General features: G+C 41.8%; 2 protein-coding genes across 3 annotated transcripts; one reads left to right on the top strand and one right to left on the bottom strand.

Annotated features, from left to right (window-relative positions):
• The first annotated feature begins 2544 nt into the window (after positions 1-2544).
• On the top strand, positions 2545-9768 carry LOC104936474 (homeodomain-interacting protein kinase 3-like). Its single transcript, XM_010752511.3, has 11 exons — positions 2545-2674; positions 2961-3221; positions 3314-3505; positions 3602-3783; positions 3882-4005; positions 5972-6088; positions 6204-6272; positions 6356-6543; positions 6624-7657; positions 7770-7830; positions 7914-9768. The coding sequence occupies exons 1-11, from the start codon at positions 2672-2674 to the stop codon at positions 7966-7968; spliced, it is 2286 nt and encodes a 761-aa protein (XP_010750813.3). The 5' UTR covers positions 2545-2671; the 3' UTR covers positions 7969-9768.
• sri (sorcin) lies at positions 9556-15646 on the bottom strand. 2 transcript variants are annotated; one of them, XM_027283736.1, is made up of 8 exons: positions 15512-15646; positions 13819-13860; positions 13650-13719; positions 13387-13430; positions 11933-12080; positions 11288-11401; positions 11138-11196; positions 9556-9929 (listed from the first exon to the last, which is right to left on the bottom strand). In XM_027283736.1, the coding sequence occupies exons 1-8, from the start codon at positions 15545-15547 to the stop codon at positions 9903-9905; spliced, it is 540 nt and encodes a 179-aa protein (XP_027139537.1). In that variant the 5' UTR covers positions 15548-15646; the 3' UTR covers positions 9556-9902. The 2 variants fall into 2 exon arrangements, with proteins under 2 accessions (XP_027139537.1, XP_027139538.1); XM_027283737.1 differs by having other exon boundaries at positions 13819-13857; positions 15512-15643.
• Between the last annotated feature and the right edge of the window lie 1754 nt (positions 15647-17400).

Raw genomic sequence — 17400 nt, 5'->3', positions numbered from 1 at the left:
ACTTTACATGCCCCTTTATTGGCTCCTTGTCAATGGTCATGCTGGCAAGCAAGGTTACTGCTGAAGACGGATTTACTCTGAGCTTTTATGCTGCTGCTTAAAGTCTAAACAAGACAAGGAAATACTACTTTCAGTGTAACCATGTCCTGACATATTGCACCATATGTTTTGCCCTACTTACAAAGCAACACATGAAACCTGCAGCCAGCTGGCACACATTATCAGATGGCTGACATCACTAGACAGAGACAGCAAAGACAGGCGAGAAAGAGGCAATGTGTGAGTAACATGACGTGCTGGGGTATGTACAGGAGTTTAAAATGTATGTTTGGAAAAATTTATTTTGAAAGAAACTACATGTTCATTGTACTAGAAATGAAACGTTGAATTCTTAATTTAAAAACCAGTACTGACGTTAGAGTATTACTTGGTCTGGTCTGGTATGTAGCTTATGGTGGCCAATGTGCTGTGTAATGGACATTTCTAAGTCTGATTATATATACCACTAAACTTTTTTTGCTTCCATTTTTCATGAGATGAACTCAAAGATCTAAAACATTTTCTATATACACGAAATAATTTATCTCGAATATTGTTCATAAATCTGTCTGAATCTGTGATAGTGAGCACTTCTCCTTTGCCGAGATAATCCATCCCACCTCACAGGTGTGGCATATCAAGATGCTGATTAGACAGCATGATTATTGCACAGGTGTGTGTAACCCGGTTAAAACTGTCGGTAAAAAGGTTGTTGAAGCTATGTAATAAATAGTAGTATAAATACTATTAAAATCATTTAGAAATGTTTTAGTTTAAAAAAGGTTAAAAAAACATTTAAGAAGAGTTGTAAAATGGGTAAAAATCATTTAAAATGTATGCTGTGCTTGGTGTTTGTTAAAAAATGCAATGTTTTTCTGGCAAATGTCTCGACCAGCAGTTATGGGGTTAATAACACGCTGCAGGAGCGTCAGGTGTTCTCAGGTGTTCAGCTCGGACAATTAAGGTGTGAGAGACGAGCCACGAGCTGAAAGCAACAGAGGAGCATGCAAGTTAAATAGTAACTGTAGAGCGCACAAAGCTTGGTGAATCTTGTTTTTTCTTCGATTGTTTGCCAAACGGTCGATGTGTAAAAGGACAAGTTTGCATTGAGACCTGGACCTGCTGCTGAACCTGTACCGTTTGGATCACAGACAAGCCAGGAGTTATCGCTAAGGTACCAAGGTTTTATTTTGCTCATTGGAGAGCGAAACAGACATTCTGTTTGGGCTGCCACGATCACGAGCATCGATCCAGGCCTGCAACGTTTTATTTTGTTTTAAGTAACCTGAGTGTGTTGTGTTTATATGGTTGCCTAGAAGAGGGTTAATTAAGGTTTTATAACTGAATTTACTTTAGGTTGAAAGTGAAAGTTCACTTATTCTCTTACAGTAATATGGTAAAGTAAGAGGTTTCTTTAAAGGAAGAAAAAGGGTAAATTTCCTTTTGAAGTGTTGAAGTGTATAATTTTATTTAATGTTTTTTGTTTCCTTTTGATAAGTAAATAATTGAGTATTATTCTTCTAAAATCTGAGTGGTGTGACTTTATTGCATTTACCTGATAGTAGGGCATAATTTCATATTTAAAGAGACACATAGACATGTTTGGTTTAAAATCGGTATTGAAACTAAAGCTCTAAAAGGTGAATTCATCAGAGGTGAGTTTAAATAATTTCATGTGTTTAATGTAAAACGAGATCCAAGATAATTATTAAAACTGAGTTAATCAGGGTTAACAACATTTGATAAAGAACCCAAAAGCCCTTCCCTAATCAATATATCTATTAAGGGGAGCGCTACATATATATAATTTTTTACAATTATTATACGTGTTTTAAGGCCGTAAAATTCCTAACTCACACTTTTAAACACTTTTCTCAGACAGGCATTAACATTTTCTCACATTTCTCTCTTATTTAAACTCTCAAAGTTCAAACGTTCGCAGATTTAACAAAAATAAGTAAAATACTGTATTAGTAAATGAAACCAAAGATCAAAACCTGTTTTCAAGGCCAAACATTTTTAACAAATTTAATTTTAATGATCAGTCTATGAGGTTTGACACATAAGTGTCACAGTTCCTCTGACGGTGCCGAACACGCGTTCATACTGTACAGTACGCTGTAAAAAAAAAGCATGCAAAATTACACAAAAAAAATCCACGAAACAGCGAGTCCGCGAAAGGTGAACTGCGTTATAGTGAGGGACAACTATATATAGGTTATAGGGCCGCCATGGGAGTATCCCAGTCACCGCCATACTCGGGGGACAGGACTAGGCGCGGGTCATTTTTAATGCATTTTATGTAAATAAAGCATGGATCCTTTTTTTAAAATGCTCTGTTCGACCTGATTCATGGAGAAACCTCCTCCATGTTGCATGAGACAATGTTGCTGCAGTCAAACAAACATTCCGGAGAGCTGTTCCTGTTATGATTCGTAAGATCCAAGCCAAGTTCTACCTGCAGAATGTAGAACTCTGTCTGAACAAAGGACCCATTCCAAACGGAACCAGACCTGCAGCTCTCAGCTCAGAGGTCAGTGTGCAGTTTGGACTTAGTTTGGACTCCGGCTGCAAGTTTGCTCGAGTGAACTTCGACAAATCAGTTTGAGGAAAAGACTTCTACAGCAACATCATGGTAAGTCCATTAAATTAACTTGTTTCAGTGCTAGTCATCACGAGTCTCCTTCCAAAGACGAGTGAGCAGTTACTTTTTGGTTTGATCTGCTTCACTAACAAGCAGATATATTTAATAGTTATTTTTATAGTAAATCTATCAGACTGTCAAAGCTTTAATGAGGAATATAATGTATCCCTGCATGTAAACTGCATTTATACTGCTGCTGCTGCTGCTGCTGCTGTCCTGTTTTATGGGACAAAATGTGACTTTATGTCGTGTCTGTCACCCTTTTCTTCTCCTCTAGACCACAAATTACCGAGACCCGGCTCAGTCTGTACCATCTGAAGAGGAGGCCACATCCTCCTCCTCCTCCTCTTCTTCAGGTGAGGAATCCCAGGTGGTCCCACGCGTCCTCACCTCGTCCTCCTCTCAGTACTTTGTTCAGTCCGTTTTGGGGAAAGGGGTCTATGGAAAGGTGGTCAAGTGTGTCAAGACAGCCACCAGGGAAACGGTGGCTGTGAAGATATTAAAGGACAACGACGTCACAGCTGAAGTTCAGAACGAGGTGAAACTCAAGTGATGTTTGTCTAAAGTTCTCATTTATACTGCGCGATGCTTCAAACGTTCACCTTAAATCTAACATCTCGTGTTCCCCAGATGGACGTCCTTGAACAGCTGAGAGCTTTCGACTCGGACAGATTTAACTTTGTCCGATTCAACGACTGTTTTATCGACCGAGAGCACATCTGCTTCGAGTTTGAAATGCTGGATATGAGTCTGTGGGATTTCTTGCAGAAGAAACCATCCTGCTCGCTCTCTGTGAAAGAAATCCGCCCAGTCGTGCACCAGGTATGTGTCACCTTTGTTTTTTGACAAGACCTGCAAATCAAAAGTAGTACCAAGTGAAGTGACTGACCTTCTTATGTGATTTATCCATGACTTCAGATGGCCACAGCTCTACAACTCCTGAAGAACATGGGAATCGTACACACGGACATCAAGCCAGACAACATCATGATGGTGGACCACGTAAACCAGCCAATGAAGATAAAACTGATCGACTTCGGCTTGGCCTGTCACGTCTCTGAGTCAGATTGGGGCATATCCGCCTCCCCGCTCGCTTACAGGTAAGTAAGTGGTCACGTGGCAGAGGTTCGACCTTGCTGACAAAGCAGTTAAAACACGGAAACAAAACATGCGTTACTGTTTCGTTTTCTTCTCTCAGGGCTCCAGAGAACATCCTGGGATTTCCCGTCACTCCAGCCCTCGACATGTGGGCTTTGGGCTGCGTTGCTGCGGAGCTATTCACGGGCAATTTGCTGTACCTTGGACACAGCGAATACGCCATGGTCAGTGTTTGAACTCAGCAAACAAAGTCTCATGTATTGTGTATGAAGGGTGAAAAAACACTGACTCTTATTAGTTTTAGTTATGAATAGTATCTCAAGCAACAGCTGAAGGGAACATTTTCTTTCCAGGAGTTAGATAAGATTATTAATACATCTCTGAAGTCATCTCTTAGATTGGCAAAGACTGAAATAGTTAGCCTAATATAACATGAAACATAACACAATATAACGTGGCAATTTATTGTTGTAACGTGACACACTTCACGTAAAAACATGACACGCTTCACGGTATGACGTAGCAATTTCATGTTATAATGTGAAACATATCACATTTAAACATGACAATTTATTGTTATAACGTGACACGCTTTGCGTAAAAACATTATTATTTATTTTTATAACGTGAAATATAACACCATATAACGTGGCAGTTTATTGTACCGTGAAACATAACGCTTCAGGTTAAAACGTGACATGTTGACATGTGACATGTTTCGCGGTATAACATGGCAATATATTGTTATAACATGAAATGTTTCACGTTAAAATGTGACAATTTATGGTCGTAATGTGAAACCTCACATTAAAACATGATTATTTGTTATAACGTGAAACATAATATGATATAACGTGGCAATTTATCATTTTAACGTGACAAATTTCACATTAAAATGGGATCTTTTATTTTTCTACCGTGAAACACTTAAAATGTGGCAATTTATTGTTGTAACGTGAAACATTTCACGTTAAACCGTGACACGCTTCACGGTATGACGTAGCAATTTATTGTTATAGCGTTAAATGCTTCACGTTAAAACATTATTATTTATTGTTATAACGTGAAATATAACACCATATAACATGGCAATTTATTGTACCGTGAAACATAACGCTTCAGGTTAAAACGTGACATGTGACATGTTTCACGGTATAACATGGCAATATATTGTTATAACGTGAAACATTTCATGTTAAAATGTGACAATTTATGGTCGTAATGTGAAACCTCACATTAAAACATGATTATTTGTTATAACATGAAACATAACACGATGTAAGGTGATAATCTATTGGTAGAATGACAAACGTTTCAGGTTAAAGTTTGATAATTTATAACAATGAAAATAATCACGTAAAGGACCATTTATAGGCATAACATGAAACGATTCACGGTAAAACACGACCGGCAGCCACCCCATGTACGAAGGCTCAGTCCTTGCTGTGGAAGCCCAGGGTTCGAATCCGACCTGTGGCTCTTTCCCACGTGTCATTCCCTGTCTCTCTCTATCCCCACATTTCCTGTCACTTAAAAAAAAAAAAGACCATTTATGAGAAAAGCTTTACTTTAAAACGTGACACGCTTCACAATATGACGTGGCAATATTATAATGTGAAACATATCACATTTAAACATGACAATTTATTGTTATACCGTGAAATGCTTCACGTTAAAATGTAACACGTTTCATTGTGTGACATGGCAATTTATTGTCATAATGTTAAACATCACATTAAAACATGATAATTTCTTTATAATGTGAAACATAACACAATATAACATGACAGTTTGTTATAATGTGATAATTTATTGTTATAACAAAATGTTTGATTGAGGTTAAAGTTTGATCATTTATTGTTATGTCAAATGTATCGCACTTTAACAATGTAAATTATCACGTGAAGGATTTCACATTATAACAGTAAATGTTTTAAAGTGAAACCTTTTACGTTAAAACGTTTTACGTTCTAATATTATTTTTCTGGTGTGGCAACAATATGCTTCCGTGCTCCTTCTTTCAGTCTTTATCTAAACTAATCAAACTCTTGACGAGAAAGTAAATGAAGCGTAATTCTCAAAATGTCCCAAAAAAATTTGAAGCAATTCATAAAAACTTAAGACAAAAAAACATCTTTATCGTTATGTACCAAGTGTAACTGACAGAGTGACTTTGTGTTGTACCAACAGCTTCGATATATGGTGCAGAGTCAGGGCCAACTACCGCAGCGGCTCCTCAAAGATGGGATCAACACAAAGTATTTTTTCCGAAGGAAGGGCCGTCGTCGTCGTCGATGGAGATTGAAGGTACGGACACTCTTTCTTTTTATTTCTGTCATTCCACCAGTCTCTTGGTCTATCCATCTGATCTCGCTCACTGTGTTTGGAACAGATTAGACAATCAAAAATTATTTCTCTTTAGACATCAAAAGAATATGGACACACCTCCTGGAGCAAGACCTGTTCCGCCTCCCTGGATGATCTGACAAAGGTAGGAGGTCCCCATGAGAACATTTAACGTGTCTTTAAGACAAATAGAGATTATCCTGACCTTTGTGACTTCTACTGATTCAGGTGAAGCTAGTTTGTCACCTGTCGGACGAGGACACCAAGGCAGAAATCGAAGACCGGGAGAACTTTGTAAATCTGCTGAAGAAGATGCTTCACCTGGATGTGGATAAGAGGATCACACCCAGCCATCTTCTTGAAGATCCGTTTATCACCATGAACGACCTTGCAGACAGCCACCCCAACACCTTCTAGTAAGTCTACATTAAATTGGCGTGTATAGAAATCTCTGTGCTGCTGTAAATGGATGAATGACTCAGTGATTTTCTTCCAGCGTAAAATCGTGCTGTGAAATGATGGAGGTGTGTCAGGATCAGAGTCTGAGAGCTGATAACAGGGACCAGGCCTCCACCAGCTTGACCAGCGTTCACCAGAACCTTCCCGCTTGGCTCAGTCACCAAGAGCATCCTCTGATACTGGAATTAGCATCGGCATTCAGCTGCCTCGCCATCAGTACGGACCAGGATCCATCAGAACCACAAGGAAAGGACGAGGAAAGTACCCAACCAGAGCTGCTGTTGCCCATCAGAGCTACTGACCAACAGAAGAGGAGGAGGACGCCGCTTCACCACTCCACACAGGTTGCAATTGAAGTCCCTGAGCCGGACGTCCACGCTCCTTTCCAGTCAGAAGTCTGCCAGACGACACAAAATCAAGAGTTGTGTCAAAACTCCAAAGAGGCTCCAACTGAGATTCCATCCAGCGCGGTCGAACGGAAGCCGCAGAGGAAGAGGACGTGGGACACGTTCATTGCGTCACACCTGGGTTTGCGCAAAAACCCAGTGAGCGGCTCACCAATGCGGAAGGTCATGAAGATGAGCATTCTTCATAATTCAATACAAGCCCCAACTAAAGCTCCGTCCAATGAGGCCGAGATGAAGCCAAGGAGGAAGAGGACGTGGGACACGTTCATTGCGTCACACCTGGGTTTGCGCAAAAACCCAGTGAGCGGCTCACCAATGCGGAAAGTCATGAAGATGAGCGTTCTTCATACGTCAATACAGGCCACAACTAAAGCTCCGTCCAATGAGGCCGAGATGAAGCCAAGGAGGAAGAGGACGTGGGACACGTTCATCGCGTCACACCTGGGTTTGCGCAAAAACCCAGTGAGCGGCCCACCAATGCGGAAAGTCATGAAGATGAGCATTCTTCATACGTCAATACAGGCCCCAACTAAAGCTCCGTCCAATGAGGCCGAGATGAAGCCAAGGAGGAAAAGGACGTGGGACACGTTCTTTGCGTCACATCTCGGCCTATGGAAAAATCCAGACGGCTCACCAGAGAGGAAACGGATGAAGATGAGTCTGGGTGAGTTGGAGACGCAAACTCATCTGGTAGTCTGGTTGTGGATCTAACTCGTGTCGTGAGATGTTTCCAAATGTTGGTGATCATATGAACTTTTCTGTTTTTCCTCCCACAGAGATCTGTGACTCTCAACAGACTTCATCCAGCGAGGTCGATCCCTCCGAGAGCAACCGCAGGTAGGTGTTACGCGACTTCCTTTTCTTGATTTCAATTCGATCACCGCACAATTCATGAGATTTGTAACATTTGATCTGTACAGAAGCCAGGACTGCTCCTCTAGGGGGAGGAAGAGGAAAAGGAACGAGGAAGGATGAGCCTGGATGAGGGTGAACACCAGCCCATGGATGTACCGGAGGAAGCACCAAAGGACGATGGAGCAAGATGAAGAGGACATGACGTGGGAGGTTTGTATAGTAACGTCTGCACAGGTGGAACAAGTAACTAAAAAAAAAAAAAAAGAGCATTTAAGTAATGCTTAATGATCTGTTTAATTACAGTTACACACCACCAGGCTGTTTTCGGCCCATCAGACACTAAACTATCTCTGGAAAGGAGTTCCCTCTTGTGTGATCTTTCCCAAGGTTTCTCCCCGTTTCTCCCGTTAAAGGGTTTTTTGGGGAGTTTTTCCTTCCCCGCTTGAGGGAGGTGTCGTAATCACGTGGGCTTGAGATTATTACTCCTCAGTAATATTAAATGTAATAAAGATAATCATAATTTAGGACAGCACGGTGGTGCAGTGGTTAGCACTGTAGGTTTGCTTGTTCTCACCATGTCTTTGTGGGTTCTCTCCGGGTGCTCCGGCTTCTCCCACAGACCGAATACAGGCACTTAATAGGTTGATTGGTTAATCGATTTAAATTGCACTGTGATGAACTGGCGACTTGTCCAGGGCAGCCAGTGATAAGACAGCTGATTAATTAGATGAAAAAAAAAGTAGTGTGCAGACGTTACTCAGAAATATTAAAGCTATTTTTAATATTATGAAATCCTACTTAAATAAAAATGGAATAGAATATTTTTTTATATTTTTGTCTATTTAAATTTATTTGACTTGTACATTTAAATAAAAAGAAATCAATAAATTGGATACAAGACTTTCTTTGCATTTCATTTATTTAATGTCACTATCTAAAATATTGGTATTAATATTGTGACACTGACTGCTTCCACTGCTGTGGAAGTAATATTAAATGTTACTTGACGTTTCATGTTTTCGTTTCTAAAATTCGTGTACGACAATCGCGTGATGGTGCTGTGTCGTTGTCCCAACAGCCCTTCTCTTGCACGTTCAAATACACAAAGGCATCAAAGTCGGTCAGTTATAACGGCCTTTAGAACCGTCTCATTGCCATTATTCTCTATATCAGCGCTCATGGAACGACTCTTGTCCACTCAGATTACTTGGTTTGAACTAACCTTCTATCAGATGTCTCTGTGGTAACCACGCTAAACAATGAAGCAGGAGATCAATCTAAAGAGTCTCTCTGGTAGTCTCCCTTTAAAAATGAAGATTTGATTTGATGAACTTTATGAAATGCTGTCTACATCAAATTCTTAATAGTTTGTTCTGTCTTGTGAGAAATACAGATTCAGTTGCTGTAACAGCGTGTAGTTAAAGTTAGACCCTTCTGTGTCTATAGTATGTTTGACCTGCCAAGATAAGCAGCAGCAGGTATTTGTGATACTTTTCCAACAGATTTCACTGTTTCACCTTCATTATTCACTCGGGAAGAAGTCAACAACTCCCTTTAGAAATCTCAGAGTTTTGTGAGTCGTTTAGTTGCAGGAAACTTTGATTCCTGACTTTTCCGGATTCTTTTTAAAAAAACGTAGATTTAAGTTCTTCAACTGAGTTTAAAAAGCCAAACAAACAGAGTACACAGGAGCTTAACACCAGTTTGTGACGTTACACATTAGTGGTTGACATTTTAATTCATTTCATACGTGTTCACACTCCTTTGTCTGCTATGAGCTAACATGGTTACTCTCGAAGAAAAAGTTAACATGTAGATTGGTAATAACGTCCTCCAGTATACAGGCACTGCTTTGTCATTGGTACAGACTGAGGTTACAATAGTTCTTATAAGTTTGGTACAAAATGCATTATTTGTTTTTAAAAAAAAGTAGAAATGGAATGTGACAGTGGTGTTTTAACTCGATTAAAAAACATACATGCTGTAAGTAGATGCGGTTAACATGAAATGGTTTTAAAAGGCCGGTGTGTCCCATCGGTCTCGGGTTTTCATCCTCATAAGCTCATGGAGACTTGGACAAACTAGAGAGAGAGAGAGAGAGAAAGAGAGAGAGATCCAGAGTTATTGTAGGACTCTTAAGCTTGGACTTAAATCATCTAATAGCTTGCCGTATCAACATAAAAGTGATAAAATGATACACCAATCAGCCGTAACATTATGACCACCTGCCAATAGGTAGGTGTAGGCCCTGTAGCCTTGACCCGTGGCATGGACTCCACTAGACCTCTGAAGGTGTGCTGTGGTATCTGGCAACAAGATGTTAGCAGCAGGTTCTTTAAGTCCTGTAAATTACAAGGTGGGGCCTCCATGGATCACACTCTGTTTGGCCTCCGAGGGTCGGACTCCGTTCGGCCTCCGAGGGTCGGACTCCGTTCGGCCTCCGAGGGTCGGACTCCGTTCGGCCAGCACATTCCACAGATGCTCAATTGGATTGGGGGTATTTGGAGACGGAGTCAACACCTTGAACTCAGTCACTCAACTCACCTCCGTTCGGCCTCCGAGGGTCGGACTTCGTTCGGCCTCCGGGGGTCAGACTCTGTTTGGTTTCCATGGATTGAACTCCATTGGCCTCCGGGGGTCAGACTCCATTGGCCTCCGGGGGTCAGACTCCATTTGTCCAGCACATCCCACAGATGCTCAGTTGGATTGGGGGTATTTGGAGACGGAGTCAACACCTTGAGTCAACTGTCCCTGAACCATTGTTGTTTTGTGGCAGGGCGCATTGTCCTGCTGAGAGAGGCCTCTGCCATCAAGGAATAAACTGCCACCATTTTGTGGAGGTTCTCAGTCATCCAGGTCATATTTCTTCAAGAAGGGGCAACTGGACTTGGCTCCATCCATTGCAGTTTGGTTCTTCAAAGTTGCTCAAATCCTGAGTCTGCTTCTTACATCAACTTTGAGGACAAAATGTTCACTTGCTGCCACCCACTGACAGGTGCCACGATAGCAAGATAATCAGTGTTATTCACTTCAGCTGTCAGTGGTCTGAATGTTACGGCTGATCGGTTTAAGACATGCATCATAAAAGATGGTGAAAGACCAACAGAGTTAGTAAACTGTAGCTGTAGATGGAAGTTTTGGCTTTTTAGCTTGTTTGGATCATTCTTGGTGAGCTGTGTGGGGGTCTAACTCTGGTGGTCCAACAGCTGCTTTTCCTGTGATGTTACAATCAACTCAAAGCTGAACATTGAAGCTTCAGAAAATTAAAAAAGAAGTTGTGGAAACTTACATCATCGTAGTGAAACATGGCCGCACCAGCTTGGGTTGTGTCTCGCCGTCGGAAATGATCTGAGAAACACATTAAAACAGAGTCCTTGGTCAACTTCTCTCAACAAGGTACCAACTGTCTCAGAGTTCATGCATTCCTCGCCCCACTCACCAGTCAGGCCACGGAGCCTTATGCAACAACTCATGAAATCATCAAAGCCGATTCTGCCGTTGGTGCTGTAGCGCTTCATGACGATGTTCATGGCCTGAGGGCTCAGGTTGAAACCTGCACAGAAAAACATATTATTAAAGCATTATTAAACGTAGACCAAGCTGAGAGGACATACCTAATAATGTGTTTCAGAGCGACTCATGGAACAGATACAATTTACACTTTATCTCCACACAGGTAAAATATAAACTTTTGGTTTTGCTCCCATTTTTCACGAGTTTAGACAAAAAAAGATTCTTCTCTGCACACAAAGGCAACGAGCACCAGCCAATCATAGACAGAGTAGGGCGGGTCATGACTTTGCCTTGCTGAGAGAAAAAACTATTGTTATCTGTAGCTCTCTGTGAAACAGCTCGAGATAAAACTGCCTTTTATTGTGACAGTCCAACCTGTGTCACAAGTCTTCCTCTTGATGCAACACACCCGTCAGTGCGAAGGTGAACTGAAATAAACATCTTGAGATCTTTTTATTCCTGATTAACCAACGAGTTCCTTCAGATAAAATCATTTAGGAGGGCAAACAACAGATAAAAATACAAAACTACAAACAACTCAGGTGTCTTGTTGTGTTAGTTTTGACCGTACCCATGGCGCTGATGGCGTGCTGCAGCTCGGGGCCCTCCATCGTTCCACTGCGGTCCCGGTCGTATGATGCAAAGGTGGTCTTCCAGCCGTTCAGAACCTGGCACAGTTCCTTGAACTCATTAAAGCCCATGGTGCCGGACATGTCCCTCTGAGACGCCACGGTCAGTCAAGGACCAATCACCTACTTTATTTTTCTATTTTCACACTCCATGCTCTGCTGGATAACAGACGGGAAGCTAACCGAGGGGACAACCATGAGAAGACACTGAGGTAATTACTGCGGTCGAAGAAGCTGCTGCTTTCAGTGAATAACATAGAATACAGATGTAAGTTGTACATATGTTTTATATTTATATTACACGCATCTCCGCCTGTCTCTCTGATCTGTCAACTTGGATGAAAGACCACCATCTCCAGTTTAATCTGTCAAAAACCGAACTCCTGGTCATCCCTGCCCATGAGTCAATCTGCCATGACTTCAACCTGAAAATTGGTACTGTCACTATTACCCCTAACCATGCTGCTAAAAACCTGGGCGTGGTACTAGATGATCGTCTTTCTCTCTCTGAACACATTTCCTCCGTAGCGAGGTCATGTCGCTATGCATTGTACAATATTAGAAAAATCAGACGTTCCTGACCCCCATTGCCGCTCAGCTCCTGATACAGGCTACAGTCAGCTCCCGCCTCGATTACTGCAACTCGCTCTTGGCTGGCCTACCTGCTTGCGCGATCAAACCTTTGCAAATGGTCCAGAATGCCGCAGCGCGACTGGTTTTCAACCAACCTAAAAGGTCACATGTCACCCCACTCTTCAGCGACCTGCACTGGCTGCCTGTAGCTGCCAGAATTAAACACAAGCTCTGACCCTAGCCTACAAACCACCTCAGGATCTGCCCCTGCCTATCTCAGCGTCTTAATCAAGGCTCACATCCCGACCAGGGCGCTAAGCTCCGCTCATACAAACCGTCTAGTTGTACCCTCGCCTCTCGCAAAGCGAGGTCCATCTAAACTCTTCTCTGTGGTCGTCCCCAAATTGTGGAATGACCAACGGCTACTAGAACAGCAACATCCCTTTCTACCTTTAAAAAACTTGTAAAAACCTTTCTGTTTCCAGAATGCTTCCCTGCCTAACAACACTAACAAAACTAACAACTACTCTGTGTCCTTTACACCTTTCTCAGCTTATGTCCTCCTCTGTAAGTCGCTTTGGATAAAAGCGTCTGCTAAATGCAATGTAATGTAATGTAATGTACTGCGGTCAAACGTCGGCACTAATGCAGAGCCTGGTTACAGTTCGGCAAAAGAGGCGTTTTTGTCACTTTCCATGCGTGAGTCTGCGTTTCCTGCGTTTTTATGACGCACGTTATGAAGTTTAAGTCATCATTGACACCTTCTTCCACCTGCGAGTCAGTCTACTAAACCTCTCTTGATTGGCTGACGGGTGAAGGATACATCCAGCATGCTGATCATCAGTCTGCAGGTCTCCAGGCAGAAAGCTGTGGAAAGAAAACACACAAAGAAATGATTGAATGTTAAACACATCGCTGAAACCATCTGTATTCTGTTACTGTCTCCATAATGTCTCATGTTGGAGAGTTTTTTGACCTCAGAGCCTCTGTATGTACAGTACCAGCATCCGTCTCTTGCAGTAAGAGCGGAGTAGTTCTCACTGGGAATGACTTTAAATGAAATATATCTCCGTCTGGTGTACTTACGTTTGTACGATCCAGAGAAGCCAGACTGTGTGAGGCAGCGCTGCAGCTCGTCCGGTGAGATCTGTCCATCCTGTCAGAGTTCAAGAAAACAGATAACATACCGCTGCACAGAATACGGAGGTGAGGTAAGGTGTGTGTGTGTGTGTGTGTGTGTGTGTGTGTGTGTTACCTGTCCAGCTACAGCTGAAAAATACCCGTACAGAGGATCCTGCTGCAGACAGACAGAAACAGAAAGAGTCTGTGAGCTCAGAGCACCGGGGGAGTGTTAGTGTTTGTACCGTGGGGGGAAGAAGAAGAAGAAGAAGAGGAGGTTTACAGGCCCGGAGCTGGTGTCGTGCCAGAACCGGAGCTGGGTAGCTTCTATAGACATTATGGCAGAGGAACCTCAAGATATTCAGGGAAAAACAGGAGATGTCTAAATGTTAGAGAGGTTTAAAAACACACTTTCTGTCTGTCGTCTCTCTGCAGCGTTAGTTTAAATGGTGAAACTGTGTCCAGGAAGCTATAGTTGCTCTTTTGTAACCTTTCACTGACTGGAAGCAAACGCACGCTGACGGGTTCAGTCTGTGCAGAACTGAAGTCACTCATTGAATCTCAAACGAACCCATTCACTCACACATTCTCAGCGCTGCATTCTTCCGTCCATGCAAAGTCCACCAGCGCTGACTCAGTGTGTTCGTGTTGAGCACTAAACAGTCCCTCCAGTACACAGTTCTCCCTCGCTATAACACGGTTCACTTTTCGTGGCCTCGCTGTTTCGCGGGTTTTTTTTGTGTAACTTTGCATGCTTTTTTTACAGCGTACTGTACAGTATGAACGCGCATTGTGTTCTGTGTCCTGATTGGCTAAGGGAGAAGTATTTAAATAAGAGAGAAATGTGAGAAAATGTTAATGCCTGTCTGAGAAAAGTGTATAAAAGTGTGTGGTTAGAGGTTCTACGGCCTTAAAACATGGATAATAATTGTAAAAAAAGAAGCTGAATACTTTGCGGATTTCGTCTATTGCGGGTTATTTTTAGAACGCATCCCCCGCGATAAACGAGGGACCACTGTGTATCTGCAAATGACGGAACAAAACAATATCCGGCAATTTTTGTTTTTACACTCCAGTACTAATGTAAAGATTCTTACAGAAAATAAAAAGGAAACGATGACGGAGTATTAGGGCCACATTTAAAAAAAAAAAAAAAAGAATTAATTATGAGAATAAAGTCGTTATTAAATATGGCGAGAATGAATTACTCGCCATATTTAATAACGACTTTAATCTCGTAATTAATTCCATTTTTTTTTAAACAGTGTCTGTTTTTGTCTTATTGAGCCTGTTTAGACTTTTTGATGCCGTTTAAAACTAAAGAAAACAACAAAAAAGGGAGAAAAATTCTTCCCAAAAAAATGAGAAAATGCTGCTGCAAAAATCACACACACACAAAAAAAGTGAAATCCTGATGGGACTGAATCCATGAGTGTGTGTGTGTGTGTGTGTGTGTGTGTGTGTGTGTGTGTGTGTGTGTGTGTCTCCACCCTTCCTCATCTCATGAACTTCCACCATAAAACACACACACACACACACTCACACACACACACAGTACATTATCTCAGTGCTAAGAGAGACAATGCACAAAGACAATGTGTCCCAACAGTCCCGGTCAGTCTCCATGTGAGTGTTTATAGCGTGTCGCTCCGCCCCTGGTGTTACTGGTACTCTCAGCTAACTGAGAGATTGCTCTCTTTATTGCTCTCTTTAGTCAACACATTGACGTCAATGTTATTATCGGTCAACTCGGGCAACTTCCGCCCTGTGTGCACAGGAGGACGCCCGTCCCGGGTCGCCGCTCGGCGGACACCGCTCGGCTTTCTTACCGCTCCGTGGGCAGCACCGTATCCCGGGTAGGCCATGTTGTGGTTAGACCCAATGAAAGAAGAAGAAGACGGGTTCTGGTTCTGGTTCTGGTCGCGGTTTCCTGCCTCGTTAACTTCAAGAGGGAGTGTCCACAAAAGCCCGGAGACGACGAACACGGAGGGTGGGAAGTGTCGCGGCTCAGCCTGGAGCACAGAGGCGGGACTAAGTGTGACCGAACCCGGGGACGAAGCCGACCGACGCACCGAGGAGGAGGAAGGTGTCGGCTCTCAAAATGCTGCATTCTGATTGGCAGCGAGAGTCCACGTGACCTCCGGTCGACCAATCGGATCACAGCGCTGGTGATAAACAATAAAACGAAATCAGTGAACGAAACATGCAAAATTAAAAGCAGGTGCTCGAAGTCACAGACAGGCTGCAGATGTAACATAACATGAGACAAAATACAACTTTAATCAGAGTTAAGGAATATTTAGTGCCCAACGTGTATAAAATACACAGTGAAATAACTACAGCATCAGAATCAGAAATACTTGAATAATCCCAGAGGGAAATTATTTAATATATTAATAATGTTAATAATAATAATATATTTAATATCTATTATTTAATAGACAAGGACTCACTACATTACAGTATGTGTAAAAATATGCTTTACAGACAAGTGCATCTGTGTTACAGTTTGTAACCACAGTATGCAGTATACATGGAAAATATGAATGAACAAAAATATGAACGCAACACTTTTGTTTTTGCTCCCATTTTTCATTATATGAACTCAACGAAGAGCGGCGAAATGGAAAGGTACAAAATCCTCTGTACAGATTGGACCGTACCATTTCGTCGCTCCGCATTTGCCCTACCTGATGATATGAAGAGCTGCCGCTCCATCAGTACATTTAAAACCAAATGAAAAAGTCTCAGCTCTGTAGCCACTGACACTGGGTGTATGTTATGTGCTATTGTCTGTAACTGTGTATTGTGTATTATGTGTCCTGTGTGTTTTTTGCTTTGCACTGTTCGTTATTGTGCTGTAATATGTTTTAATTGTGTCTGCAGATGAAAAGTAGATGTAAGATAACTCTGGTGCAGTGCATCAAATGGAATCGTTTATGTTTAATACTGTACATGGTCCCATTAAATAAATGAATGAATATGCACAAAATAACCATTTCTCTCAAATATTGTTCACAAATCTGTGACAGTGAGCACTTCTCCTTTGCCATTGAAGAGGAGTGGACCATCATTCCACAGGCCACAATCAACAACCTAATCCAAATGGTGGTCACACCAGATACTGACAGGTTTTCTGACCCCCCCGGCCTTTTATTGTGGCCAGCCTAAGGCACACCTGTGCAATATTCATGCTGTCTAATCAGCATCTTCATATGCCACACCTGTGAGGTGGGATGGATTATCTCGGCAAAGGAGAAGTGCTCACTGTCACAGATTTACACAGATTTGTGAACGATATTTGAGAGAAATGGTTTTTTTGTGTATATAGAAAATGTTTTAGATCTTTGAGTTCATCTCATGAAAAATGGGAGCAAAAACAAAAGTGTTTTGTTATTTTTGTTCAGTGTATATTAGTACAGCTAAATACTATGAAAACTGTATATATAAGAAGTATATTTATAAATGTCCATATATATATTTACACACACACACACACATGATGTGGTGCAGAGTGCAAAGGATGATAAAATAAATATAGTTTATACAGTTGTGTTATGTACATAAGGTAGTACAGTATATACAGTATTCATAGCATGAGTAGCATATACAGCTCTCCATGTTTAACACATTTCCGCATAATGTTGCTTTAACACATGCAACACACAGGCATGACTCTTTAATAGAAAGCATTACATCAGTGTCTGAGACAAGCTGC

The sequence above is a fragment of the Larimichthys crocea genome, chromosome X (genome assembly GCF_000972845.2).
Source record: "Larimichthys crocea isolate SSNF chromosome X, L_crocea_2.0, whole genome shotgun sequence".
Classification (NCBI taxonomy): domain Eukaryota; kingdom Metazoa; phylum Chordata; class Actinopteri; family Sciaenidae; genus Larimichthys; species Larimichthys crocea.
The sequence above is the reverse complement of the archived record's forward strand: the minus strand, read 5'-3'. Positions and strand labels throughout refer to the sequence as shown.

Coding starts and splice junctions, on each gene's coding strand:
- sri (XM_027283736.1), bottom strand. CDS start 15,547: ATGGCCTACCCGGGATACGGTGCTGCCCACGGAGCG. Junction 12,081..13,386: donor TGATGATCAGCATGCTGGAT/GTATCCTTCACC, acceptor GTGGCGTCTCAG/AGGGACATGTCCGGCACCAT. Junction 11,402..11,932: donor GCACGCCATCAGCGCCATGG/GTACGGTCAAAA, acceptor TTTTCTGTGCAG/GTTTCAACCTGAGCCCTCAG.
- LOC104936474 (XM_010752511.3), top strand. Junction 3,506..3,601: donor TCCGCCCAGTCGTGCACCAG/GTATGTGTCACC, acceptor CCATGACTTCAG/ATGGCCACAGCTCTACAACT. Junction 4,006..5,971: donor GACACAGCGAATACGCCATG/GTCAGTGTTTGA, acceptor TTGTACCAACAG/CTTCGATATATGGTGCAGAG.